The sequence below is a fragment of the Bubalus bubalis genome, chromosome 12 (assembly GCF_019923935.1).
Source record: "Bubalus bubalis isolate 160015118507 breed Murrah chromosome 12, NDDB_SH_1, whole genome shotgun sequence".
Taxonomy (NCBI): Eukaryota; Metazoa; Chordata; class Mammalia; order Artiodactyla; family Bovidae; genus Bubalus; species Bubalus bubalis.
The window spans coordinates 593,894-621,752 of record NC_059168.1 but is presented as its reverse complement, the minus strand read 5'-3'; the positions used below and the strand labels follow the sequence as shown (position 1 = coordinate 621,752).

The 27,859-nt window shown below is 47.3% G+C and overlaps 1 protein-coding gene across 8 annotated transcripts in view; it reads right to left on the bottom strand.

Annotated features, from left to right (window-relative positions):
* Positions 1-20,663, bottom strand: part of LOC123328382 (extensin) — a 35,359-nt gene extending 14,696 nt beyond the window's left edge. For 3 of the 8 annotated variants that reach the window (XM_045162178.1, XM_045162179.1, XR_006543154.2), the window contains exon 1: positions 18,171-18,337. Coding sequence is in view for 2 of the 8 variants with exons in the window: in XM_045162179.1 (XP_045018114.1) it covers positions 18,171-18,197 (27 nt within the window). In the remaining 6 variants the exon portion in view is untranslated. The other 5 variants (XR_006543160.2, XM_044925574.2, XM_044925570.2 and 2 more) reach the window with 5 other exon arrangements.
* Between the last annotated feature and the right edge of the window lie 7,196 nt (positions 20,664-27,859).

The window sequence follows — 27,859 nt, the reverse complement described above, 5'->3', positions numbered from 1 at the left end:
CTGTAGCTAGGACCATTAGAGTGCCTCGAAAGCACAGTGCAGAGGTTCCCTGGTGGTCCAGTGGTTAAGACTACTAGCTTCTAGCATAGGGAGCATGGGTTCAATTCCTGGTCGGGGAACTAGGATCTCACAAGCGGTGCAGTACAGCCAGAAAAAATAAAAGCACAGTCCATGGCCCAGGCAGGCCCAGAGAACCACTGGGTCACTTTCAGGTGTTCTTCCTGTGAGGAACCACCTTCCTCTTCTTACCTGCTCTGCTGGGCCCTTATCACCAGGCCAGAAGCAGGGGCTCTAAGTTTGTCTAATAGGCAAACAAACTTCCTGATGAGGAAGGGCTAGTTCCCAGGAAGGTTGGGATTCTTAACTGGGCTGAAACCAGATCTAGAGCGGAGCATACTGACTGTGCCCCAGCTTGGCCTCCAGTCCCTGCTGGGGACACCAGGAGTGAGTGGGTGCCCCAGCCTGGCCAAGGACAGGGTTCCTTATCCCTCCACTCTCAGATCCACCTATGCACGGAGGTTCCTCAGAATCCCCAGAACTGGGACTTCCCTAGCTGTCCAGTGGTTAAGATTCTACCTTCCCGGTGCAGGGGGCACAGGTTCAATCCCTGGTGGGGGAACTAAGACCCCACATGCCACAGCCAGAAAAAGAAGAACCCCCAGAACTGTTGCCCCCAAAAGAGCCTGAGCACTTTCTCGTGGGAGGGCATCATCACTCAGACACTGTGCCCGACGAGTCTGTTGACATGAGAGGGCATGCCAAGGACAGTAAAGACAGAATTTTGCCTTTATCCATATGGTGCTCAGGTCTCCTAAAGCATATGATTTTTCACACACGCATATTTAGAAGCTGGCAACCTTTGTATGAGTTTTGTTGCTCAACAGCAACTGGCCCTTCAAGAGCACCAGTTTGCCTTACAAGATATTTTTGTTGCTTGTTGTTTTGGAATGTGATAGTCATTTTCTCATTTCGAGCAATACACGAAGAAAAACATCACCTGGCCAGGAAAACCATTGTAACGAGTTGTGTTTCAAAGCAGCTAATTTTGGATGGGTTCTCAGAAGTTTCTAGATTTCTAAAACAGTCATGCATTCTCAGGTGGGAAGAGAGATGCCTTCCTATATCAGAGGCTGTGGTGTTTGTAGTCCACTTTAGAATGCTTTCCAAAATGTCTGCTCATGCTAGTGGGTTTCATCAAGGGGGGCGAGGCCTCCTTGGGGACATTTAAGATGTTAGGGGGGGTTTCTATTCTGATGTCACCATGATGGGGGAGGGACTCTGATAGCATTTGTCAGATACAACTCGGGGAAAGTCCTTCACAACAAATAATCACATCACATCTCATGTGATTTTCAAACTTCATTCTTGACATCTGTGTAGCTAACAATCCGTTCATTATTATCTGAGCCTGGACGGAACCCCGTATGACGTGCAAATATTGTGTTGAGTTGTTTTTTTTTTTTTAAACAAACATGGTTTAAAATACACTGACTCTCTCAGTAATGCCATCCACTGCACACATCAAGAAAAGTCTGTACAGTACTTAGATTGGCTTGGAGTTTTTCCAAGAGCCATTCTTCAGTCTGGACAATTAGAACACAAACAGCAGTGCCTTCCAGGTGTTTCCATTACCGGCGCCACACCCCGGCTCTGGTCTGCCTTTGTATGTTGCGCTTGCAGTGATTCTATATTTAGAAGCAGGCCAGCGTGCACATGTCTTCGCCCAGCAGTGCATGTTGGCGAGGGTAAGTGACAAAGAAAAGGCTGAAATGTACATCTTAGGTTCCTCAGTACTTAAGTCTATACCTCAGACACTAAGCATAATCATGTCTAAGAAAGAAAAAAAACAAAGTCCATATATAAGTTCCCTTTGAGGAATTCTGCTCAATTTTCTGTGACAGCCTGGATGGGAGGGGAGTTTGTAGGAGGATGGATACATGTATATGTATGACTGAGTCCCTCCAGCGTCCACCTGAAACTATCATAAGATTGTTAACCAGCTAAGCCAGTACCAGTGCTCGTTCAGTCGTGTCTGACTCTTTGTGACTCCTCTGTCCATGGGATTTTCCAGGCAAGAATACTGGAGTGGGTTGCCATTTCCTCCTCCAGGGGATCTTCCCAACACAGGGATCAAACCAATGTAGCCTGCATTTCCCTGCATTGTCAGGCAGACTCTTTACCACTGCACCACCTAGGAAGCATTAACCAGCTATACTCCAGTACAAAATAAAGAGTTTTTTATTAATGAAAAAAAGTTCCCTTTTGGGACAGGATGGGTCAACATAATTAGAAATCAGATCCAATGGTCTCCAAATCTCTTCCAAGATTCTGTCTTCTGCACCAAGAAGAATTTAGGTGCATCAAGAGACTTCCCTGGGCTGGCGTATCCTTGCAGCTTCAGACTTGCCATTCTAAACAATTTCTCTTCCTGGCTAAGGTCAACACTGCATCCCCAGCCTGGTGGCATACCCTGGAGTTTGTGGCCGCTGGTGTCCTGGTTCTGCTTTCCTCTAGAAAGGAGCCTCATCACCCAGTGCAGATGGAGGCACCAGTTCCCAGCCTTCCATCCAGGTAACCGTGGGCTAAGTCCCCACCCTAAAATCCTCTTTTTTCTAAGGGAGGACAGGAGTATCTTCCGGGGTTGCTGTGGGAGCTGCATGGGGTAATGAGCAGTGGCCCTAGGACAGTGTTTAGAGGGATAAGGCTCTCCTCTGGCGCCGATGACCCTTCCACTGCTGCCATCTCTAGAATCCACTGACCTGGAGTAGTTTTGGTGCCGCTTTGGGCTCAAGTGTACAGTGAACCCCTTCCTTCACTTTCCATTCCAAATGGCATCTCATCTTGGGGGTCCCTGGTCCAACTTGGAGGCATCCTATCACCCCACCAGGGTGTCATTGGAAACTTTGGCAAAGTTGTCACTCTGGAAGTCTCAAAGGGGTACCATTCTTACCCTGACTCCTGTAGCCCCTGCCTGTCCTCAAGTTTCTCCCACCAGAACACTGAGATCTGAAAGGTCAGGGACTGAGGCTCATTATCTTCTGTCTTCTCAGAGTCATGTACACAGTGCGTGCTTAGTAAGTATTCATTAGATGGATAGGTGGACAGAAGGATGGATGGAATGATGGATGAATGAATGGATGGATGGAATGATGAATAGATGGATGAAAGGATGGATGGAATAATGGATGCAGAGATGGGTAGACAGATCTGATAGTGAACTCAGCCCATAGAGAAAGCCCCACATTAGATGACCATGGTGTCAAAGCTGCTCTCCCATCTCCCTGGTGGAGAAAGGAGCTCTTTCCTCCTGCCTGAGGCCCCTTCCCCCAGGCCCTCTGCACCAGCAAAGATGGGAGAAACTGGTGGTAATTTGGGTTCATCACAGCATCTCAAATCACTTTTCAAACTCTTGGCCCAGCCCCTTAGACCCTTTGCCAAGCACGTTTCTCCTTGGTTTTTAAACCCTGGGGAAACATTATCTGAACATTTCCAATTCATTTATGCTCAGCTCATCGAAATGCCATTTTACAAGAGCTGTTTGAACTCCAAAAGGTCTGGGAAGCTTTCCCTTGGCGCAGTTACATGGAAAGGCAGCCTGGGACTTCCTAAGCAGATGGAGTGCCCTGCTGTGCTACAGGCGATGCTCACCACCCACCCCCCCCCCGCCCTGCCCCCCACACACACCCTTGACAATCTGAGCAGACAAATCCCACTTCAGGGCAGGAGATCAGGGGGGCTCTATCCAGGCCACCTCACCACACAAATAAGAAAGTACTCCTGAACCCAATTAGGCAATTTGAGTCCCCGGATGCAAACAATTTCAGAAAGAATCCTCCTATGCAAACATTCCTTTAAATGCAAATGAAGTGTCTCCAGAATTCTCCAGGTTAGTGATAAAAGTGGGAAGGGCATACTCCAAGATCCAGAGGCCAACAGAGTCTCAATTTCCTCTTCCATTTCTCTGTGACGGGGTTACACGGTTTAAAGGGACTGTGTTCTCCAGTGCCCAGAGCATTGCTGGATTCAGGATTCCATTCCACAGGGCCTGGTGTGGTCTGGCCCCTCACAGCCTCCAGCTCACTTCACATGCATCCTGCAGACAGAAGGAGAGCAAACGCACGAAACCTTCTGGAACACCCCTTCTCCATTCCTTGGGCTGTTCCCTGTCACCTACCCGCTCCTCCTGTCAGCAACTCTCCAAATGTAAGGATGAAAACAAATAACTTCCTCACCCCCACCCACTTCTCCACTTTCACCTCCATGACCCAATTCAAATCTTTCCTGTGCCCTGGGTGGGGGCGAGGGGGAAAACAGGAGGGTGGAGGTGGGGTGGGAGGGGGTAGGGCTGGGGAGGTATTAGTTGTACCAGAAGTCAGAAAAGCAGAAATCATTAAAATTGAAAACAGGGCAATAGAGAAAATCAATGAAAGCAAAAATTGGTTATTTGAAAAGATCAATAAAATTAACAAACCTCTGGCAAGACTGGCAAAAAAGAGAAGATACAAATTACCAGTTTCAACAAGGAAATGGGATAAAGCAACAAATATAACAGGCATCACATGGTTAATAAGGAAATATTAGGAAAAACACTACATGCATAAATTTGACAATTTAGATGAAATTAACAAATTCCTTGAAAATTAGTAACTACAAGATCCCCTGGAGGAGGGTGTGGCAAGCCACTCCAGTTTTCTTGCCTGGAGAATCCCCATGGATAGAGGAGCCTGGCAGGCTACAGTCCATGGGATCACAAAGATTTGGACACGACCAAGCGACTGAGCAAGAGTGAATATCGACAGTCTAGGAATCAGTGAACTGAAATGGACTGGAATGGGTGAATTTAACTCAGATGACCATTATATCTACTACTGTGGGCAGGAATCCCTTAGAAGAAATAGAGTAGCCATGATGGTCAACAAAAGAGTCCAAAATGCAGTACTTGAATGCAATCTCAAAAACGACAGAATGATCTCTGTTCGTTTCCAAGGCAAACCATTCAATATCACAGTAATCCAAGCCTATGCTCCAACCAGTAACGCTGAAGAAGCTGAAGTTGAACGGTTATAGGAAGACTAGAAGACCTTTTAGAACTAACACCCCAAAAAGATGTCCTTTTCATTATAGGGGAGAAGGCAATGGCAACCCACTCCAGTACTCTTGCCTGGAAACTCCCATGGACGGAGGAGCCTGGTAGGCCGCAGTCCATGAGGTCACGAACAGTCGGACACGACTGAGAGACTTCACTTTCACTTTTCACTTTCATGCATTGGAGAAGGCAATGGCAACCCACTCCAGCGTTCTTGCCTGGAAAATCCCAAGGATGGAGGAGCCTGGTAGGCTGGCGTCTAGGGGGTCACACAGAGTCGGACACGACTGAAGCGACTTAGCAGCAGTAGCAGTTTCATTATAGGGGACTGGAATGCAAAAGTAGGAACTCAAGAAACACCTGGAGTAACAGGCAAATTTGGCCTTGGAGTACAGAATGAAGCAGGGCAAAGGCTAATAGAGTTTTGCCAAGAGAACACACTGGTCATAGCAAACACCCTCTTCCAACAACACAAGAGAAGACTCTACACATGGCCATCACCAGATGGTCAACACCGAAATCAGATTGATTACATTCTTTGCAGCCAAAGATGGAGAAGCTCTATACAGTCAGCAAAAACAAGACCAGGAGCTGACTGTGGCTCAGATCATGAACTCCTTATTGCCAAATTCAGACTGAAATTGAAGAAAGTAGGGAAAACCACTAGACCATTCAGGTATGACCTAAATCAAATCCCTTATGATTATACAGTAGAAGTGAGAAATAGATTTAAGGGACTAGATCTGATAGACAGAGTGCCTGATGAACTATGGACAGAGGTTCGTGACATTGTACAGGAGAAAGGGATCAAGACCATCCCCATGGAAAAGAAATGCAAAAAAGCAAAATGGCTGTCTGAGGAGGCCTTACAAGTAGCTGTGAAATGAAGAGAAGCAAAAAGCAAAGGAGAAAAGGAAAGATATTCCCATCTGAAGGGAGAGTTCCAGAGAATAACAAGGAGAGATAAGAAAGCCTTCCTCAGCAAGCAGTGCAAAGAAATGGAGGAAAACAACAGAATGGGAAAGACTAGAGATCTCTTCAAGAAAACTAGAGATACTGAGGGAACATTTCATGCAAAGATGGGCTCGATAAAGGACAAAAATGGTATGGACCTACAGAAGCAGAAGACTAAGAAGAGGTGGCAAGAATACACAGAAGAACTATGCAAAAAAGATCTTCAAGACCCAGATAATCACAATGGTGTGATCACTCACCTAGAGCCAGACATCCTGGAATGTGAAGTCAAGTGGGCCTTAGAAAGCATCACTGTGAACAAAGCTAGTGGAGGTGATGGATTTCCAGTTGAGCTATTTCAAATCCTGAAAGAGGATGCTGTGAAAGTGCTGTGCTCAATACACCAGCAAATTTGGAAAACTCAGCAGTGGTCACAGGACTGGAAAAGGTCAGTTTTTATTCCAATCCCAAAGAAAGGCAATGCCAAAGAATGCTCAAACTACCGCACAATTGCACTCATCTCACATGCTAGCAAAGTAATGCTTAAAATTCTCCAAGCCAGGCTTCAGCAATACGTGAACCATGAACTTCCAGATGTTCAAGCTGGTTTTAGAAAAGGCAGAGGAACCAGAGATCAAATCTAGTTCTCTAGTTCAAAACATCCGCTGGATCATGGAAAAAGCAAGAGAGTTCCATAAAAACATCTATTTCTGCTTTATTGACTATGCCAAAGCCTTTGACTGTGTGGATCACAATAAACTGTGGAAAATTCTGAAAGAGGTGGGAATACCAGACCACCTGACCTGCCTCTTGAGAAACCTATATGCAGGTCAGGAAGCAACAGTTAGAACTGGACATGGAACAACAGACTGGTTCCAAATAGGAAAAGGAGTACATCAAGGCTGTATATTGTCACCCTGCTTATTTAACTTATATGCAGAGTACATCATGAGAAACGATGGGCTGGAGGAAGCACAAGCTGGAATCAAGATTGCCAGGAGAAATATCAATAACCTCAGATAGGCAGATGACACCACCGTTATGGCAGAAAGTGAAGAGGAACTAAAAAGCCTCTTGATGAAAGTGTCTGACCCTTTTGCAACCCCATGGACTGTAGCCCTCTAGGCTTCACTGTCCATGGGACTTTCCAGACAAGAATACTGGAGTCAGTTTCCATTTCCTTCTCCAGGGAAAACTTCCACTACTATGTTGCTAATAATCGTAAGAGTAGACATTCTTTTTTTTTTTTTCAGATTCTTTTTTTTAAAATTTATTTATTTTCATTAGAGGCTAATTACTTTATAATATTGTATCGGTTTTGCCATACATCAATATGAATCCGCCACAGAAGAGTAGACATTCTTATCTTGTTCTTCGTCTTAGGTGGAAAGCACTCTTTCATCAAGTTTGCTGCTAGCTACATATAGCTTTTGGTAGATGTTGCTTGTCAAGTTGAGGAAATTCTCCTCTATTCTTCCTCGGTTCAGTTCAGTTCAGTTCAGTCGCTCAGTCGTGTCCGACTCTTCACGACCCCATGAATTGCAGCACACCAGGCCTCCCTGTCCATCACCAACTCCCGGAGTTCACTCAGACTCATGTCCATCAAGTCAGTGATGCCATGCAGCCATCTCATCCTCTGTCGTCCCCTTCTCCTCCTGCCCCCAATCCCTCCCAGCATCAGAGTCTTTTCCAATGAGTCAACTCTTCGCATGAAGTGGCCAAAGTACTGGAGTTTTAGCTTCAGCATCATTCCTTCCAAAGAACACCCAGGACTGATCTCCTTTACAATGGGCTGATTGGATCTCCTTGCAGTCCAAGGGACTCTCAAGAGTCTTCTCCAACACCACAGTTCAAAAGCATCAATTCTTCGGCACTCAGCTTTCTTCACAGTCCAACTCCCACATCCATACATGACTACTGGAAAAACCATAGCCTTGACTAGATGGACCTTAATGTCTCTGCTTTTGAATATGCTATCTAGGTTGGTCATAACTTTCCTTCCAAGGAGTAAGCGTCTTTTAATTTCATGGCCGCAGTCACCATCTGCACTGATTTTGGAGCCCAGAAAAATAAAGTCTGACATTGTTTCCACTGTTTCCCCATCTATTTCCCATGAAGTGATGGGACCAGATGCCATGATCTTCGTTTTCTGAATGTTGCACTTTAAGCCAACTTTTTCACTCTCCTCTTTCACTTTCATCAAGAGGCTTTTCAGTTCCTCTTCACTTTCTGCCATAAGGGTGGTGTCATCTGCATATCTGAGGTTATTGATATTTCTCCTGGCAATCTTGATTCCAGCTTGTGCTTCCTCCAGCCCAGCGTTTCTCATGTTGTACTCTGCATATAAGTTAAATAAGCAGGGTGACAATATACAGCCTTGATGTACTCCTTTTCCTATTTGGAACCAGTCTGTTGTTCCATGTCCAGTTCTAACTGTTGCTTCCTGACCTGCATATAGGTTTCTCAAGAGGCAGGTCAGGTGGTCTGGCATTCCCATCTCTTTCAGAATTTTCCACAGTTTATTGTGATCCACACAGTCAAAGGCTTTGGCATAGTCAATAAAGCAGAAATAGATGTTTTTACGGAATGATCCAGCGGATGTTGGCAATTTGATCTCTGGTTCCTCTGCCTTTTCTAAAACCAGCTTGAACATCTGGAAGTTCATGGTTCACGTATTGCTGAAGCCTGGCTTGGAGAATTTTAAGCATTACTTTGCTAGCATGTGAGATGAGTGCAATTGTGCAGTAGTTTGAGCATTCTTTGGCATTGCCTTTCTTTGGGATTGGAATAAAAACTGACCTTTTCCAGTCCTGTGACTACTGCTGAGTTTTCCAAATTTGCTGGCATATTGAGCACAGCACTTTCACAGCATCCTCTTTCAGGATTTGAAATAGCTCAACTGGAATTCCATCACCTCCACTAGCTTTGTTCATAGTGATGCTTTCTAAGGCCCACTTGACTTCACATTCCAGGATGTCTGGCTCTAGGTGAGTGATCACACCATTGTGATTATCTGGGTCATGAAGATCTTTTTTGCATAGTTCTTCTGTGTATTCTTGCCACTTCTTAATATCTTCTGCTTCTCTTAGGTCCATACCGTTTCTGTCCTTTATTGAGCCCATCACAACTAAAGCAACTTAGCATCCATGCAAGCACATACTTATATTGAGCCAGATAACTAATGATAATTCCCCTGTTTGAAAATCGCTCACTTAGTAATCTTAATTGCATCTGAAAACCCCCTTCACAGCAGTATCTAATGTTTGACTGAATAGTCAGGGAACAGGAATCTTGGTGGGGAAATCTTTGAGATTATGCCTACCAGAGACTTGGAGAACTTACTTGAAAAATCCTATATCTGACCAAGGACTCATGCCTAGAAAACAGGCAAAGTCACTAAAGAGGATACACAAATGGCAAGTAAACACGTAAAAAGATGATCAATAATACTAGCCCTTAGAGAAGAGCGAATTAAAGACCACAATGAGATATGACTACACCCATATCGGAACAGCTAAATTGAAAATAATGACCATACCAAATGCTGGTGAGGATTCTGAGGAACTGGATCTCTCATCCACTGTTGGTGGGAATGTAAAATCGTACAGCACTGCAGGCCTGAGCATTCATCTCAGATAAGTAAAAACTTATGTCCACACAAAACCTTTTATACACATTTTTATTATTGCCTTATTTCTTTTATAATATTCCTAAGCTGGAAGCAAGCAAAATGTCCTTTAATGAATGGATGAATGGTTAAACATACTGATAGAACCATACTATGAATGTACTAGCAAGCATTCTCTAGAGTTAGGTAGATGATAGATAGATTTTAAGAAATTGGCTTGTATAATTGTGGAGACTGTCAATCTAAAATCTTCAGAATAGATGAGCAAGCTGGAGACTCAGGGAAGAGTAGATGTGGTAGGTCAAATCTGAAGTCAGTCTGCTGAAAGTTTCCATCTTCCTTGAGAGAAGTCAGGTTTTTTTCTATTGAGTCCATCAATTACTTATTTACAAATTCTACTGATTTAAATGTTAATCTCCTCTTAAAAGGTATCTTTGCAGGAACAAAATAGAATAATGTTTGGCCAAATGCCTGGGAACCATGATCTACCCAAGTTAACACATGAAATTAACATTACAGTGGAGTCCTGGTGCTGCTGCTGCTGCTAAGTCGCTCACTCATGTCCGACTCTGTGCGACCCCATGGCCTGCAGCCTACCAGGCTCCTCCATCCATGGGATTTTCCAGGCAACAGTACTGGAGTGGGGTGCCATTGCCTTCTCCCACAGTGAAGTACTACTCGGCGATAAAAAAGGAACAGATTGTTGATACACTTGCACAGGTCTCAGGGGAATTCTGCTGAGTGAAAATAAAATACAGTCTTAAAAGGCCACATACTATATGGTTCAATTTACATAACATCTTTTAAATAACCAAAATACAGACATGGAAAACAAATTAGTGGTTGGTGGGAGAGAAGGGGTGACTGCAGGGGAAACGCGAGGGACTCTTTACAGTGATGGAGCAGCCCTGCACCTTGACGGCAGCAGTGCTTTCAAGCACCTCTACACCTGCTGCCGCTGCTGCTGCTGCGCAGTCGCTCCAGCCGTGTCCGACTCTGTGCGACCCCACAGACGGCAGCCCACCAGGCTCCCCCATCCCTGGGAGTCTCCAGGCAAGAGCACTGGAGTGGGTTGCCATTTCCTTCTCCACTGCATGAAAGTGAAAAGTGAAAGGGAAGTCGCTCAGTCGTGTCTGACTCTTCGCGACCCCATGGACTGCAGCCCACCAGGCCCCTCCGTCCATGGGGTTTTCCAGGCAAGAGTACTGGAGTGGGGTGCCATGGCCTTCTCCAATCTACACCTGTTACAACCTGGCAAAAAACTGTACACACACATTGTGCCAAGGCCAGTTTCCTGGTTTTGATTCTGGACCATAATTATGTAAGTTTTAACTGGGGGCCTAAGTGATGGAGGGCACACAGGGCTTCTCTGCACCATCTATGCAATGTCCTGTGAATCTATAATGATTTCAGAATAAAAAATGTTTAAAAAAGAAAGAACCAGAGGATTTATAGCAGAGTCAATATGCAGATTTTCAATAGTAAACATGTATTCCTCTGAATAGACACATGCTTTTTAAAATCTTTTTCCTGGTTCTTGGTTTTTTTTTTTTTTAACAAGAATGTCCAAAACTTTTCCTTCAGAACGAATTTAGACAAGTACCAGTGAATGAAGTGATGCCTGTTCGTGCCTATGGGAGGAAGCCAGGAAGGGAGCAAGGCTTAGGATGCTGTCTGCCTGAATACCAAGAAGCCACCAAGGTGAACAAACCCCAACTGTGAGGCTCCTAAAGCCTGAACTACCCACTTCCTTCTCACCCTCCTCTTACGTGGTCTTGGGCTTGTAGCAGCTCCCATGATGGGCCAGTGGCACATTCAAAGTGGTCCTTCTGAACCAGAAATTGTTCTTTTCCATTTGTTCACCTTTTAAGACAATTTCCTTTCTTTCCATTTCTATCTAAGCCAACAGCCATAAATAAGTCAACATCATGGTCTTCAAAGGCCACCCAATCTGTGTTCACATACTCCTTTCATATGACCATAGTAAGCCCCAGAGATGAACAAGCCTTCCCAAGCAAGTTATTTATAACTATTAATGGTGATAATTGAAAAATACATGTGCACTTTATTTTTGAAGCCACATAGATTCACTGAAGCTGATCCTCTAGTCATGGGACTAGACTGCATTCACATTGCTTTTAAAATAGTCTTCAACAGTCAAAATAAGGGAATTCTCTGGCAGTCCAATGGTAGTGTTGCTGGCCAAAATCTTGACCCTCTCTGCCCACCAAAGCTAAATTAAAAACATGGAGACAGAGTTTAGAAAATAAAGAGCTGGCTTTAATTCCCAGCAGGTGGAGGGGGGAATATAGTAGGCTCATGCCTCAAGAACTGTGCCCTCCCTCCACGAGGACTCTAGAGGCAAGGCAAGGGCTTCTAGTCAGGAGTAATGAGGGACAAAGGTGATAGGGTCTTGATTTCTTCCTCTTGAGTGTTTTAAAGACAGTCTTGAACTGGCGTCAGTAACCCAATAATTGAGTATGGCAGTTCGGTTGCTCTGCAGTCTTCCTTCTGATATGTAAGTACACGGGGAAGGGTGTTGTATGGGTAAATACCAGATATAGGGTGTATTTAGCGTAGAGTCAAAGGAGGAAAATGTGAATTGTAGCTCTTGAAGAATTAGGGGGCAGAAAAGCAAACTTAGTTATAGACATTCAGAGTTAGGAACAGTTAAAGTGAAAAAAAACTAGGAATATTCAGGCCTGATCACTGTTCTCTTTATCATCTTTGTTCTCAGGAAAGGGAAAGAGAAAAACACATTCCTCTTCTTTCCTTTTCACTGCAACATTAGGACTTAGTGCTTTCACTGCTGTGGGCCCAGGTTCAATTCTTGGTCAGGGAACTAAGATCCTGCAAACCTCATAGAGCAACCAAAAATAGCAGCTAAAAAATAAAGTCAAATCAAAATAAGAACCATCTAGACAGGACCTTAGGAGAATCTAAAGGACCTGCCAAACAAGAGGTTCGCAATCAATGGAGTCCAGTCAAAGGGTAGGCCCAGTCTGGGGTAGCAGGGCCAGACTGGCTCGTGGGACACAGCCACAGAGAGGGCCTCTGTCCATGGCGCCCCGGTCCTTTCTCCCCCTCCCTCTTGCCCCGCAAGATCTTCATTTCCCTCCAACCCTGTTGGCCAGGTTTTAACTGAGCACCCCCACCAGAAGAAGCACCTTCTCTTGAGACCTCCTTCCCACCTCCCCTCCCATGAGAGTGAAAAAGCAGGGTTTGGCTGGCTCCTCAGCCCGCCTGTGGTTATTACAGCTGACTCACCAGACCATGCTGGGTACACAGTTTGGAATATTGAAGCAATTCACTTAACATGAGATCATATTTCCCTCTGTCATTACATATTCTTGGAAAACATGATTTTTAATGGCTGCAAACATTGCCAGGACCATCTGCTTACTTGATCTTGGCATTCAAACTGGCAGACAGAGCAAACAGATTTATGGCTACCAAAGGGGAAAGTTCAGGGAGGGATAAACTTGAGATTAGCAGATACACAGTACTATATATAAAATGGATAAACAACAAGGCCCTACTGTACAGCACAGGGAACTATCTTCAGTATCTTATAATAAACTATAATGGAAAAAATTTGAAAATAAATATATAATATTTATATTATATATATATATATAACTGAGTCACTTTGCCCCACACTAACTTACAACATTGTAAATCAACTATTGTTTGTTATTATTGTTCTTTAGTTACTAAGTCCTGTCTGACTCTTCATGACCCCATGGACTGCAGCACACCAGGCTTCCCTGCCCTTCACCATCTCTTGGAATTTGCTCAAACTCATGTCCATCGAGTCGGTGATGCCATCCAACCATCTCATGCTCTGTCATCCCCTTCTGCTCCTGCCTTCAATCTTTCCCAGCATCAGGGTCTTTTTCAATGAATCAGCTCTTCGCATTAAGTGACCAAAAGTCGAAAGCATCAATTTGACTATACTTCAAATCAACTATACTTCAATTAAAAAAATAATAAGGCAGTTTCGTATCCATTTGAACAAATACTGTAATAATCAAATTATTATCCCAAACCTCCTTACCACTTAGAAACTTAATCTGCAAAGGGTGAGGGTTGACTTTTAAACCTTCAAGGCAGTAGTCAGGTAGAAATCTTCTGCCCATATATAGTCCATCTTCAGATAGGTCTGAAGAAGAGAAAGGACCCAGTAGTCCGCTGCATGGGGTCCTCAGTAAAGGTTATGAGAAAGTCGGGTGGTAACAACAACCTTGTTTATTGAGCATGTACTAGATTGCAGCCCTACACGGAGCACTTTGATAGAGAACTGTCCCCACTCCTTCATGGCAGCATTTTTAGCCCAAAGGGAATGACAAGAGGACAAATGACAGCCACTCATTGTGAGAGCTTAGGTTCAAGGTGGCTCCGTGGTAGAGAATCCACCTGCCAGTCCAGGAGACATGGGTTAGCTCCCTGATCTGGGAAGATCCCACAAGCCACAGAGCAACTAAGCCCGTGCACCACAACCACTGAGCCTGTGCTCTGGAGCCCGGGAGCTGCAATTACAGAAGCTCTCATGCCCTAGAGCCTGTGTACCGCAACTACAGAATAGCCCCCGCTCACCACAACTGGAGAAAAGCCTGCAAGCAAGGAAGACCCAGCAAAACCACAAATAAATAAGTGAATAAAAGTATTTAAAAAATAAAAGGATTCAGATCAGTGTATGGAGCCAGCAAGCAGTGTCCCACAGCGAGGGTCCCTGCGCCCCTGTCCTGCACAGGTATTTCCTGGTCCAATGTAGGAGAAACCCACCCCTCTCCATTGCTGGCTGTTCCTGAGAACCTTCCTCCAGCTTCCATTGTTCTCCATCTTGTATCTGCCAGTAAAACAGGATGCTTGTGTTTTCAGAAAGTGGTCACAAGAATACCTCCAATCTTACCTGCTGTCCCTGAACCTGGCATTCTTCACCAAGAGGTGGGATCTAAGTCCTCTTGCCTTGATCCTGACCAGTCTGGAACTTGCTTACAGTCAAGAGTGTAGCAAAAGTGTCACACGTGGTTTCCAAAGCTAGCTCATAAAATCTGAGGCCATTTCTACCTGGCAGCTGGAATCCCTGAGAAGGATGACCTCACTGAGGCCCCCATGCTGAGGAGATGCTCAGGCCGTGTATAGGTGTTCTGGCTGAAAGTTCCAGCTGTCAGCAGCAGCCGCCACAAACACAGGCAAGCCTTTGGATGATTCTGGGTCTCAGCCTCTCTGTATCCCCAGCTGAGTCCCCAGACATGGTGGAGACTGGCCAAGGGGGCCGACGCGGCTCAGGAAGTGCCACGACAGCAAGGACGTGGAGGACAAGCTCTCTGATGAGTGTTGTCGCTTTGAAGAGTATTTGTGAATAGTCAGTGCTCAAGAAAACTTGCATTTCCCTGAAAGAAACTTGAAAATGAAGACAAAATAACCCAAAACTCACAAAGCTCAAAGCTCTGTGGAAAGGCTGGATTAGGGAACTTGGTTGATCCCAGAGGCCCAGCTGGAGACTCCCAGCATTACCACCCAAGTGAAGGTCAAAGGGAGAGTTGGGTCAGCTAAGTGCTGGCCCCTAAGTCCCCAGATGGCTGTCAAGAGAGACCGGTTCTCCTCCAGTTGTGCATACACTCCAGAAAGAGAACAGAGTGGCCTTGGCTACTCCTTCTAAGGGGTGAGACTCAGGAGGTGGGCACACGGGTCACGAGAGCATCATCGAGAACAACGTGGTGGCCACTTTACGGGCACGTGTGGCCCCAGGCCTGTCAGGCTCTCACCAGCCTCCCCAGTCAGACGCAACTCAGCTCGTCTCTGGGTTCAGGTCAGCAAGTTGGATGGAGAAAAACAAAGGGTTCAACCCAATCCTCCAGGAAGGGGGGAAGAGGAAGTTCCTCCCCTCAAGGTGACCTTGAGAAGAGGGGAAGAAAATTCCCACCTAGACATCATATTAACATCCCAGGTGGCTTGGTGGTAAAGAATCCGCCTGCCAACACAGGAGAAGCAGGAGACGTGGGTTCAATCCCTGGGTCAGGAAGATCCCACGGAGGAAGAAATGGCAACCCACTGCAGTATTCTTGCCTGGAGAATTCCATGGACAGATGAGCCTGGCGGCCTGCAGTCCATGGGGTTGCAAAGAGTCAAACACGACTGAGCATGCATGCATACATCAGACATCATCTTAAAGGATCTGGGGTACAATTGGTCCACCATTCCCCACAAGGCCTCTGTGTTAAAGTTGTTTTTACAGCGCACTCTGAGCTCAATGATGCTAACAAGAGAGACCCAGATAATGAAGAATGTGCCCCACGTGTCCACAACTCAAGACCTGCTCAGAGAGGGAGCACTGGCTTGAGCTGGGAGAGTCTGAGCAGGGCCCACTGGTCCCCTTTCTCTCTCAGGCCAGGTCAGACCTGGCTCATCTCTCCCCTGGCCACACACTGCTTTGCACAAAATGAGCACTCATCCTGGTGGAACACTGACTGGGGAGGAAGATGGAGGCACTGGACATGTCTTACTCGCTGATACATTAAGCTTGACTCTGGTCACCCCCAGGCCATGTGAAAAATGGTTTCCAATGTTTATTTTTGTGACGGGTCATGAATGCTTTTTCTACAATGACAGTAAAATCAACAAAAAGGACAAAGCTAGGAATCATGGCTCCAAAGAAGTTTTTTTCCTCCTGCCTCAAATCCTCACAAGTCACCTTCAAAAGGCACATACACTGGTCAGGTCCCTTATCTGCCTTTAAATCATTGATAATACCCAGCAAAAATCATCTGTGAGCAGAGAGAATTCCTCAGCTAAGCTATATCCACATCACAGAGTCTGAAAATTTTTAAACTAACTTAACTAATCAGAGTAATATTTAACTAGATCTTTTTCTAATTTGGAATGACCTTCATCTTCCTTCAGCTGGGTCCAGGCAGCCAGAGCACAGTTGTGGCTATTTTTATTAAAACAAAGGTGAGCACACTGTTTGTTTAGTCGCTCAGTCATGTCTGACTCCTCTGCAATCGAATGGACTGTAGCCCACCAGGCTCCTCTGTCCATGGGATTGTTTAGGCACAAATACTGGAGTGGGTTGCTGTTTCCTCCTCCAGGGGATCTTCCTGACCCAGGGATGGAACCCGTATCTCCTGCAAGTCTCCTGCACTGCAGGTGGATTCTTTACCACTGAGACACTGTGTGTGCTGGTTTTTAGTTCCATACACAATGAACTTCCTGTCTTTCCCTAATAATAAAATTTTTTTCTAATAAAATCTTCGATAAAACATGATTTTCCCAATAAATGCTTCCCAATAAACATTAATGCTAGTTTGACAGCATGAAGAAAAACAAATCCAAAAGAATAGGATTTTTTAAATATTGGCAGTTTCTGAGGACCACTTCCTCCCCCGTTTCTCTAGGAACGCCTTTGGGCCCTGGGGAATACGACAGCAGCTCCCATTTGGACTTTTCATCTCGTGTTACCAGCGACAGCTACATCTTCTAGAGGCTGGTGCAGTTCCCCTTGAGCATCCCCAGTGGCTCAGCAGTAAAGAATCCGCTTGCAATGCAGGAGCTGCAGGAGATGAGGTTGGATCCCTGTGTCAGGAAGATTCCCTGGAGGATGATGGCAACCCATTCCAGTATTCTTGCCTGGAGAATCTCATGGACAGAGGAACCTAGCGGGCTACAGTCCATAGGGTCACAAAGAGTCGGACAGGACAGAAGAACTTAGCGCGCACACACGTGCAGTTCCCCTGGTATAACAGGTGCTGGTCAATGCTTGTCAAATCAAAGGAAAACTTGGGAGGCACTCTTGTGCATTTTAAGACTCTTGTCCACCTCTGGGCCTGAGCCTTTGGGTTTCAGGGTTTTCATGGTCCCCACTAGTATGACAAACACCTCCTGAGTGGCCAGGAGACTAGCAGACCATCTCTGCACTAGATGAGTGTGGTCTGTGGGGCAGAGGCCTCACTGAGCAGCCTCATCCACAGCTTGTAAATCTACCAGGTCCCCAGCACCTGAGAACTGTCCAATCTTTCCAAAGGCCTTTTGCACTGTAGCTCGTTCTGGCTTCCTTGCCTGGGAGATGAGCCTCTGCTGCTCCCCACACACCCTCAACACACAGTCCCCTCTCTTGACCACAGGCCTTGGAGGGACAGCTCCCCCTGAGCATGAGAATTTCAGAGACAGAAGGAATCTCTCATTTGCCGCAAAGGCAGCTTCCGGCTGGTGCTGGGCTTCATCCTGATGAAGTTTCACCCTCTGGTGAGGAAGGGCTGGAGAGAACACTTTATCCACAAGCTGGCATCCCCTATCCCCACTCCTGGCTCCAGGTCTGCCTCCCGCAGGAAGTCCATCCCAGCCAGGGAGGGCACCCTGGAACCCCAATCTGATGGTGTAAAACTTCTTGATTACACCCCTCCAGGTCCCCTCAATAGTTATATGTGGGAAGAGAAGGTAAAAGATGGCCCTGACAGAGACTGCGTTGCACCTAGCATTCCACCCTGCACTGCCTCATACCTCCAAAATAGTGAAGAATGAAGTCATCCAGCTGCTAGCATCAGGCAAATTCAAGGACTGTGGACACAGCAAGAAAGAGAGCAAAGGCGACTGGGAGCAGCTGTTTCTCCCGCTGCACCGCCATCTCCCTCGGAAATGACATTTATTTCTAACAAATCCCGAGCCTCTGACTCACCGGCTGCCCTGATTCTTCCTGCCAGCTGCAAATTTTTGAAGCTCTTTGTCATTGACAGGAATGTCCATGATTGCTTGTGGTCCCCACAGCCTTGGAGCCTGGCTTGGTGGCAGAGTACAGGAAAGGGACAAGCTGGACAGTCATGGTTTGGCAGACCAACCACCCCTGCTCCGAGCTGCAGATGAAAACCCCAGTCTCGCAGAATCTCACATCTAAGGGCCACAGATCAGCTACAAGGCAGGGACAAGAGGATGGGGCAAAAGGGGGACACTCGGGGCCACATTTAACTCTTGTTGGTTTTTTTAAGGCCCCTTATCTTTTTCTAGCAGATCCCAGACACCTCCAGTCCCAGAATCGAGGGTTCAAACTGGTGTGCCCCTTCCCCTTCACAAGTCTGTGAACAAAACAGGCTTGATTGGAGCCAACTGTTCTCCTTTCTGAAGATCTGAGCTGGAAAGCTTCACATCCATTCTTTCAGGCTTGAGGGCCCCAGGGAAGCTGAAGGCAACTGCAGCCTGGGAACAGGGAAGGTGGTGGAAGTAGGGGATTCTCCTGGTACCCCCGATGCAGAGCGCATAAAAATGGACATCAGCAGATGTGGAGATGACGCAATGTCTGGCCAGGTAGAAAGAAAACCCAGAGCAGCGTTTGGACAAATGTGCTACCTTGATTTCCATCCAAAAAGCAACAGAACTCAAGGTGAGAACTGTCAGCTCATCCAGGTGGCAGGTAGAAAATCAAGGCCAAGGTCAGAGCATACGCTTCCAAAGTGGGCACTCGCTCCAGAGGGATCTGACGAGTGAGCACCACTGGTTACTGCAAACGCACCTTCCCCTTCACGAACATCACAGGATCTGGGGTTTAAGGCAGCGTCAGTGCCCAGGGATGCCCCGTCTGTCTAAAGGGTTTGCTGGTGGTGCCCAGTTCTCAAGTTACCTATTAGTACCAACCTGGGGCAGCCATGGGACTGGGACATGAGCAAGATGGCAGAATTTCAAACAGACACCCAAACACCTGTTTTTCTTGTGAAGTAAAAACAAGTTAATAGTCACACCAAAACCATGAAGAAAACCACAAGTGACCCAAGGATTTCTGACTCACCCCCAGTCTGACTGCTTTGTGACATTCCACCCAAAGCCGTCAGCCACCTTTGGGGGCACAGGAACGCCAGTCAGCAGTCCTTCTGTTTCCCTAACTGGGGGTGAGTACCCTCGTGTGCCTGCTCCCAGACGGCTCTTGCTTTCAGATTTAAAAAAAAAAAAAAAAAAGAAAGAATAAAAGAACAACAGCCAAAAAAAAAACCACCCAACTTTCCCTTAAGCTCAAGTGACTAAGACAAGCTGGCAGGGACCCTCCCTCAGACCATAATTGTGGGAAACCTCTTGCAAAACAGTGTTCTCTGTAAGATAAACTATGTCTGTTCCCAGCAGCCAAGCGCCACACCTGAGAGAACCAGTGAGAGGTTTCCTTTAAGAAAACTTCAAGAAAACATTGAGAAAGCTCACTCTCCTACGCACCAGGAATAGCTGTGAGACTGACTTCTACAGCCTGAGAAATACACTTTTTTTTTTTTTTTTTTTTTGTCTTTAAACAAGAAAATATTCAGCACAACATTCACCCAATTCTGGAAACTTGTGTCAGAAAGCTCTAACTCAGTCTGAGATCCTGTGACCCACCATGAGCAGAGGGTCTGGCACATGCCAGACACAAGTCAAGGCCCTTTTCTGGCAAGCAGGGCCCTGCACTAGCCAAGAGTCCAGTGTCCACCAGAGCACCGGGCCAGCCAGGCCCCAGAGCCCTCCTGGACTTGTCACACTGTATGTACACAGCTCAGAGCATGTGGTCACACCTGTAGGGAACAGGGCCTGGCCCCCAAGCCCAGGCTGCCGTCCTCGGGCGGGACTACAGGCTCAGTGCGCTGTGAGGTTGCCTGTTCCCCATGCCACCCCCAAGGAGGGCAGTGGGGCAGGGGAGGACTGGGACCATCTACTCCATTCATTTCCCCTTCGGGGTCCGACCGGAACCTTGAGGTGGCATAAGAGGGGACAGCCCCACCTCCACCTGCCCTCTGCCCAGCACTGCTCTTGGGTGCCCAGAGCCTCCACCCAGCTGCCCTGCTGTGCCTACTCTTGTTTTGAGCCCCTGGGGGCTCCTGGGGGCCCAGCCCACTCAGACTCCCAGGGGCTTCCCTGTAAGCCAGCGAGAGTCGGGTGCTCAGGACCTCACAGTGAGGTAACAGCTGGGACTCAAAGAAGAAACAAAGCGCAGGCGTATGGAGCTGTCTGGGGCCCTGGGTGAGCAGGGGCTGGGGGTCAAAACCTCACCTGCAAGAGCTACCCCACTACATACGTGTCATGTGAGCGTAAGCCTAGGGCACGAGGAAATCTGACTGCTCAAAGAAAAACATCTCCTCCGGAGGTCGCTCCAGGTACTGGGAACCCCCTCCATTCACTCCCCACCTCCCAGGTGGAGCTTGTTACCTCTGCCTCTCAGTTGATTGTTTCCTGGGATGAGGCACAAGAAACTAACATTCACCAAGGGCCTGCTAAGCGTTCTCACTAGATTTCAATACAGTGTTACGGACCAGAGTGCTTGGCCTCTTTAATCAATAGAAACGGATCAGAGGCCAGGCAAGAAATTCAGGTAAGGCTTTAGGGGGGCCCCTGCAGCAGCAGAGGGGGCTGAGAACCAGCAACAGGCTTCCTGGTTTGCTCCCTCCCCAAGGCGGGGCATTGAGCTGATTCCTTATTTGCGGTGAGGGTAGGGGTGTGTCCAGGGGTCGGTCTAGAGGGGTGGCTTGTTGGGTGCAGGGGGCATGTGCAGTACCCTGCTTTTGCTCCCAGCTCTCCAAGTTGGGCTTCCCTTGTGGCTCAGCTGGTAAAGAATCTGCCTGCAGTGCGGGAGACCAGGGTTCGATCCCTGGGTTGGGAAGATTCCCCTGGAGAAGTGAAAGGCTACCCACTCCAGAATTCTGGCCCGGAGAATTCCACAGACTGTATAGTTCATGGAGTCCCAAAGAGTTGTCTGAGTGACTTTCACTTTCACTCCAAATTGGGCTTTTTGGTATCTTTGTATCTCAATGTCCTCAATTTGCCCCAACTGCACATGCAGGCATTAATCACATACAGTTTCTTTGTCTTTTGTTGCTCCAGGAGAGGTGTATCCAGGTGCAAGCATTGCATCACTGCAGCAAAGGTCCCAGCTTGTTCCAATAGGATCCCAGCCAACTCAAAAGGTGGACAGTTTTGCCCATTTTAATTAAAAGACACTTGCTTCTTGGGAGAAAAGCTATGACAACCTGGTCAGCACATTAAAAAGCAGAGATATCACTTTGCTGACAAAGGTCTGTATAGTCAAAGCTATGGTTTTTCCAGTATTCATGGATGGATGTGAGAATTAGACCATAAAGAAGATTGAGAGCCAAAGAACTGATGCTTTCAAACTGTGGTTTGAAGACTCTTAAGAAGTTAGAGAAGACTCTTGAGAGTCCTTTGGACAGCAAGGAGACCAAACCAGTCAATCCTAAAGGAAAACAACCCTGAATATTCATTGGAAGGATTGATGCTGAAGCTGAAGCTGATGCTGGGAAAGATTGAGGGCAAGAGGTGAAGGGGGCAACAGAGGATGAAATAGTTGGATGGCATCATCGACTCAATGGACATGAGTTTGAGCAAATTCTGGGAGATGGTGAAGGACAGGGAACCCTGGCGTGCTGCAGTCCATGGGCTCACAAAGTGTCAGACACAACTGAGTGACTGAACAACAAGAATGGATGAAGAAGCTGAAGCTGAAGGAGATGATGTAATGTGTTCAGGGCCTTATGGGCAGCAGTAGGGCCACCAGTCCCATCCAAAGGCATCAGAACTGTCCGTTGCTGGCCTGCAGTCACACACGCAGGCGGCGGGAGGAACACACAGCTTCTCACTTTCCAGCTGCACCTGGCAGAGGCCAGTGCCCTGGAGAAAAAGGATCTGCAGGGTCTAATGCTTGAGCCTCTGCCACAGGGTGGCCCTCGGCTCTGGGCATCTCCGGGAGAACGTGGGGGTGGAGCAGTCCAGAGGGTCTTCTCCTGGAGGGCATCTTTGAGCAGCCTCCCCAGGCACCCTCTGGCGCCTCTAGTCAGCATCACAGGTGTTGGCTGCTGTACGGCCGGCTGCACACATGCAGCCATGTCTTTAGCCAAGACATTTCTACAAATCTTTTTTATGGGTATTGAAAAGAAATAACCTTGAATTTGAGAGTCGTAATGTTCCATTTCTGCAGCACTCAGAGTCTATCTCCCCCCTGAGGCTCCAAACCCAGCCATCAGCAGGAAAAAAAAAATCCTCTGAATCTCAAGGAAAGAGAAAAAAATCACTCCAAAAAGCCAAGACCCCCCTCTGGTCACCTTAAGACTGCCTCCTTCGGCGTCTACAGACTTAGAATGATGTGTAAAGTGACAACTTTGACGCTCCTTGGAGGGGAGCGTCCAGCCAGGCCCCACGAGGCACAGGACATGCTGGTTGGTGACCAGAAAGAGAGAAAAGCCAGGAGTCATAATGACTATTGTCCAAAGGTCTGCACATCCACTGGCCATGACCGCTTATCGCAACTTAGGTGATGTGCATGACTTTTACCTGGATAGATAGTCTTTAAAACCTGGTGGCCCTACAGGTGAAAATAATAAAGATTTTAGTGAAGACTTAATGAAGCCAAGAAAGTTTGTGGAACGTTCTAGAAAAGAGCTCCTTAACTCTGCTGTTCATTGGCTTTTTATTTTTTTTACATCAAATGAGCATTTGTGTTAATTGGTGCATAATTACTGTACAGTGTTGTGTTAGTTGCTGCTGTACAGCGAAGTGACTCAGGTGTGAGTATACAGTTACCCCCTCCCTCCTGGCTCTCCTTCCCATCCCGCGAGGTCATCACAGAGCACCAAGCTGAGCTCCCTGTGCCACACAGCAGCTTCCCCCTAGCTGTGTGTTTCACACATGGCAGTGTACTCATGTCAGTACTACTCTGCTGACTCATTCCAGCCTCACCTTCCCTCCGCCCCGCATCTGCATCCACAGGTTCATTCTCTATGTCTTCATTTCTGTTCCTGCCCTGGAAATAGGTTTATCGGCACCATTTTTCTGGATTCCACATATATGCATTAAACTGTGATATTTGTTTGAGCATCATACTCACTGTTGTTTCCACAGGGTGGGACACCAGGTAAATTCTTAATATTCATGCATTTTCTTTCTGCTTTTTGGCCTAGAGCTCTTTAAGTAACCAGTCATATCTTGACCTCTCTTCACAAACTTGGATTGATCTGCAAAGACATTCACTGGAGCTTTATATATAGTTGTAAAAAAGTTGGCACTGTATATTTGTCCTATAAGTTGGGAATGGCTACATAAATTATGTTTACATCCATAAGATGGAAGAAACAGCAACAAGTCCGAGATGATGTTTTTCAAGGCTATTTAACGATGTGGAAACATGGTTATTTAAGCATGCTCTAATGTTACATGGCACCAGTCTCACCAAACCTTTGCCACGTGCCAAGCACTGTTTAAAACACAACTGAGCACCAGCCTAAATGTAGGGTGTAGGCACAGTGATTGATCCCCGTTTTGGAGATGAGGAAATCAAGGCACTGAGAGTTTATGTTTCTTGCCCAGCTCAGACAGGTAGAGTCAGGCTCCAAACCCTGGAAGTTTGGCTACCGAACTGGTGTTTGTAACCACACTCATCATTCTGCCTCTCAAGGAATATGTGTCAAATCATGCATTTAGGCCGTTAATCAAAGCTTGCTAGAAACCTACTTTTTGAAAAAGATTATACTGAATGTTTGACCCCAGAGTCAAGACGGGGAAGTAGGGAAGAAATACAGAAGCATGGCCCTGGTGAGCTCCCACAAAGCCGTAGCTGGCGTGGCCCCATCTATGCAATGGTTGGGCAGTGAACACGGGCAGTGCTTGTCTCTGGGGCTGGATTTCAACCCAAATGGATGCTCTGCCTTGCATTTTCCTGTTGGAATTATTTTCATTTATGGTGAGTATGATTTGCTTTTACAGAGGCCTTTTGAAAAGGTCAGAGTTTATCATAGTCCAGTTGGGGCAATATGCCATAAACTAATAAAAAGGGAGATGTAACATGGCCCACAATGCTCACGGCAGCACTGTTTACAAGAGCCAAGACACGGAGGCACCCTAAATGTCCATCGGCAAGGGGATGGATAAAGATGCGGTGTATTGTAATGGAATATCACTCAGCCACAAAAAAGAATGAAATAATGCCATTTGCAGCAACACAAATGGACCTAGAGAGTGTCATATAAATGCCATAAGTCAGAGAAAAGCAAACACCGTATGATACACTTATTTGTTCAATCTAACATATGATACAAATGAACTTATTTACAAAATGCATACAGATTCAGACATAGAAAACAAACTTACAGTTACTAAACGGGAAAGTGGGCGAAAAGGGTAAACGAGGAGTTTAGGATTAACGAATACAAACTACCGTACAAAAACTAGTTAAACAACAAGATCCTACTGTATAGCACAGGGAACTATATCCAATGTCCTGGAGTAAGCCATAATGGAAAAAAATCTGAAAAAGAATATGTATGTCTGTGTATAACCAACTCACTTTGCTGTACACCTGAAACGAACACAACAGTCAGTCAACTATACTTCAAATTTTAAAAAAGGAAGATGTAAACCGCTGCCCTGGCCAGTGTGGGTGGGAGGATTCGCGGGCAGGGAAGGCCCGGCTGAGAGCCAGGCGAGCACAGAGGTTGTGTGCAGAGTGCCTGGAGTCAGGATCTGGGTGTGGTGGACTCCGCAGGGCACAAGGATTCTAGAAGGTTGGTTCTGCTGTGGTTGTTTTTCTTGAACTAAAAATGTTTGAAATGATGCAAAAGAGCACAATCCCTCTCCATTTCTTTTCTTAACCGCTAGGAAAGGGCACACCACACACCCAGAAGGGTTCCCTGAAAGGACAGGTGAAGGGTGGGCAGGGCCCAGCTCAGCCGTGGGAGAAGCAGGGCCCATGAGGCTCACACCATGGAGGAGGTTCTGGGAGCAGAAACCACAGGTGAGTCAGCGCGGGGAGAGCTATGTGCAGAGTCTTTATTCCACTCCTCAGACTTGCAAAGAACTTGCCAGGGAAAGAGACAGCTGCCCCCACCCCCACCAAGTCAAGTGGCAGCAGGCTCAGGTCACACGGGTCCTAACACAGTCCTCCTGCCCTGCCCTGCCACGCTGACAAGGTCACAGGAGCCTCTCCTCCCAGCCTGAGGACTCGACTAACGGCCAGTGCACACCCACCCCCCGGGGCCCCCGTGGAGATGGGCTCCGGGATGACTGAGCAGTCACCATGGTGTCTGTCAGCCAGCACTGGGTTTAATGAAGAAGTCTGGGGACTTCCTTGGTGGTCCAGTGGTCAAGAATCCATCTGCCAATGCAGCACACACAGATGCAGTCCCGGGTCCAGGAAGATCCCACACACCACAAGGCAACTAAGCCCCAGGTGCCACGACCACAGAGCCTGCATGCCTAGAGCCCAGGAGCCGCAACCAGAGAGGCCGCCACCGTGAGAGGCCCACTCGCCACAGCTAGAGCAAAGCTGAGCAGCAGTGAAGACCCTGCACAGCCAAAAACAAATAACTTAAAAAAAGAAGTTTGCTGATGCATCAGACTCAGCTCCTATTAGTAAATAACCCCATTCCAAGTTTTCAAAGAAAAGTCTGTGTCTAGAGATGAGAAGGAAGCGGGCAAACTGAGAGGCAATCCTGCCCAGAGGAATGAGTCAGAAATACACCAACCCTAATCTTGCTAAATCCTCAGCACAGCTGACGACTCCATTGCTGTGCGCCCAGCAGTCACCAGCTGTGATGAGGGTTTAGGCATTTAGGGTCAGTGTATTTCTGACTAAACTAAACTCTGAAACAGGGAGCTCCTTTCATGCTCAGTAGCCTCGTACCACGGCTTCTACTGTTACCCCCTCTGATTGACAAGGAGCTGGAGGGTCAGCCAGCAGGTAAATGCCTCGAATCTGAGGATAGATCAGGCTGTCTCCAAATCCTGGGCTCTTGGCCTCCCCGCTGCCCGGAAATGTGTCAGCAGAGGACCTCCTTCTAATGCCAAGTAGACACAGGAACAGCCCAGATAGCCACAGCCAACACGGGCCATGACCAAGCTGGAGGGGCAGAGAGCCCTGTCACTCCAAATGCCAGCAGCATGGCAAAACATCACCAAGCCACTCCAGACTTTGTTCAGGACAAAACCAAGGGTCTATAACTCCTGTGATGCAACAGCAACTCAGGCTGGAGAGAGAGAAAGGAGCAGAAGGAGAAAGACCCGCGAAGAGGGGCAGACACTGTCTCCCAGACCCTGGTTGCTGCTGTTGTTTAGTCCCTCAGGTGTGTCCAACTCTTTTGCAACCCCACGGACAGGCTCCTCTGTCCATGGGATTCTCCAGGCAAGAATACGGGAGTGGGTTGCCATTTTCTCCTCCAGGGGATCTTCCTGTTCCAGGGATCGAACCAGCGTCTCCTGCATTGGCAGGCAGATTCTTTACCATTGAGCCACCAAGGAAGCCCCTCCCAATCCCTGGGCCCAACCATAATGTGCCCTCTGCCAGCTGATGAGTTGCTGTCAGCAGGTTGGAAGGTTTAGCAGAAGTGCCTAGTGTGTGTAGGAACTGCCTAGTGTCCTTCACTCAGCTGGGCATTCAGGGACCCCCAGCTCTGTGCTCCTGTCTCCCCATGACTCTGTAGTCACCTGGAACCCTGCCAGCAGCAGCCACCCTTCAGCTCCAGCCACCTCTGGGGGCCAGGACCGTCCCTCCTTCACCTTGAGCACCACCAGGCCCACTTTGTCCTTCTGGGGGTTCCCAGCTGCTCGTGGCTGGGTGAAGGAGGGCAGAGAACACATCTCATTGCTCAGGGAGCAGGTACTTCCCTGAGACACAGCTCTTAACCCAGGCCCACGGCTTGTCAGGCAGGCTATGCAGACCCTCTGCCACTCCAGTGGAGCTGGGCCAGCACTTTACTTGGGTTCTCAGAGAAACCACCCTGGTTGGGTGGGTGAGTGCAGGAGGAGAGGCGGAGATGCCTTAAGGAATAAGCCTCCTCCACTCTACGGTCTTCCCTGGTGGCTCAGACAGTGAAGAAATCTGCCTGCAACGCAGGAGACCCAGGTTCAATAGATAACCTGAGTCGGGAAGATTCCCTAGAGTAGGGAATGGCAACCCACTCCAGTGTTCTTGCCTGGAAAATCTCATGGACAGAGGAGCCTGGTGGGCTACTGTTCATGGGGTCACAAAGAGTCAGACAAGACTGAGTGACTAACAATTTCACTTTCACTCCACAGTCAGGCTCCACGTGCTCCAGGACAGCACCAGCCGCAGCAAAAAATGAGCATCAAGGACTTCCCTGATGGTCCAGTGGTTAAGAATCTGCCTTCCAATGCAGGGGACACGGGTCTGATCCCTGATCACAGGCTTCCCAGAAATGCAAGACCAACTCTGGAAGGGA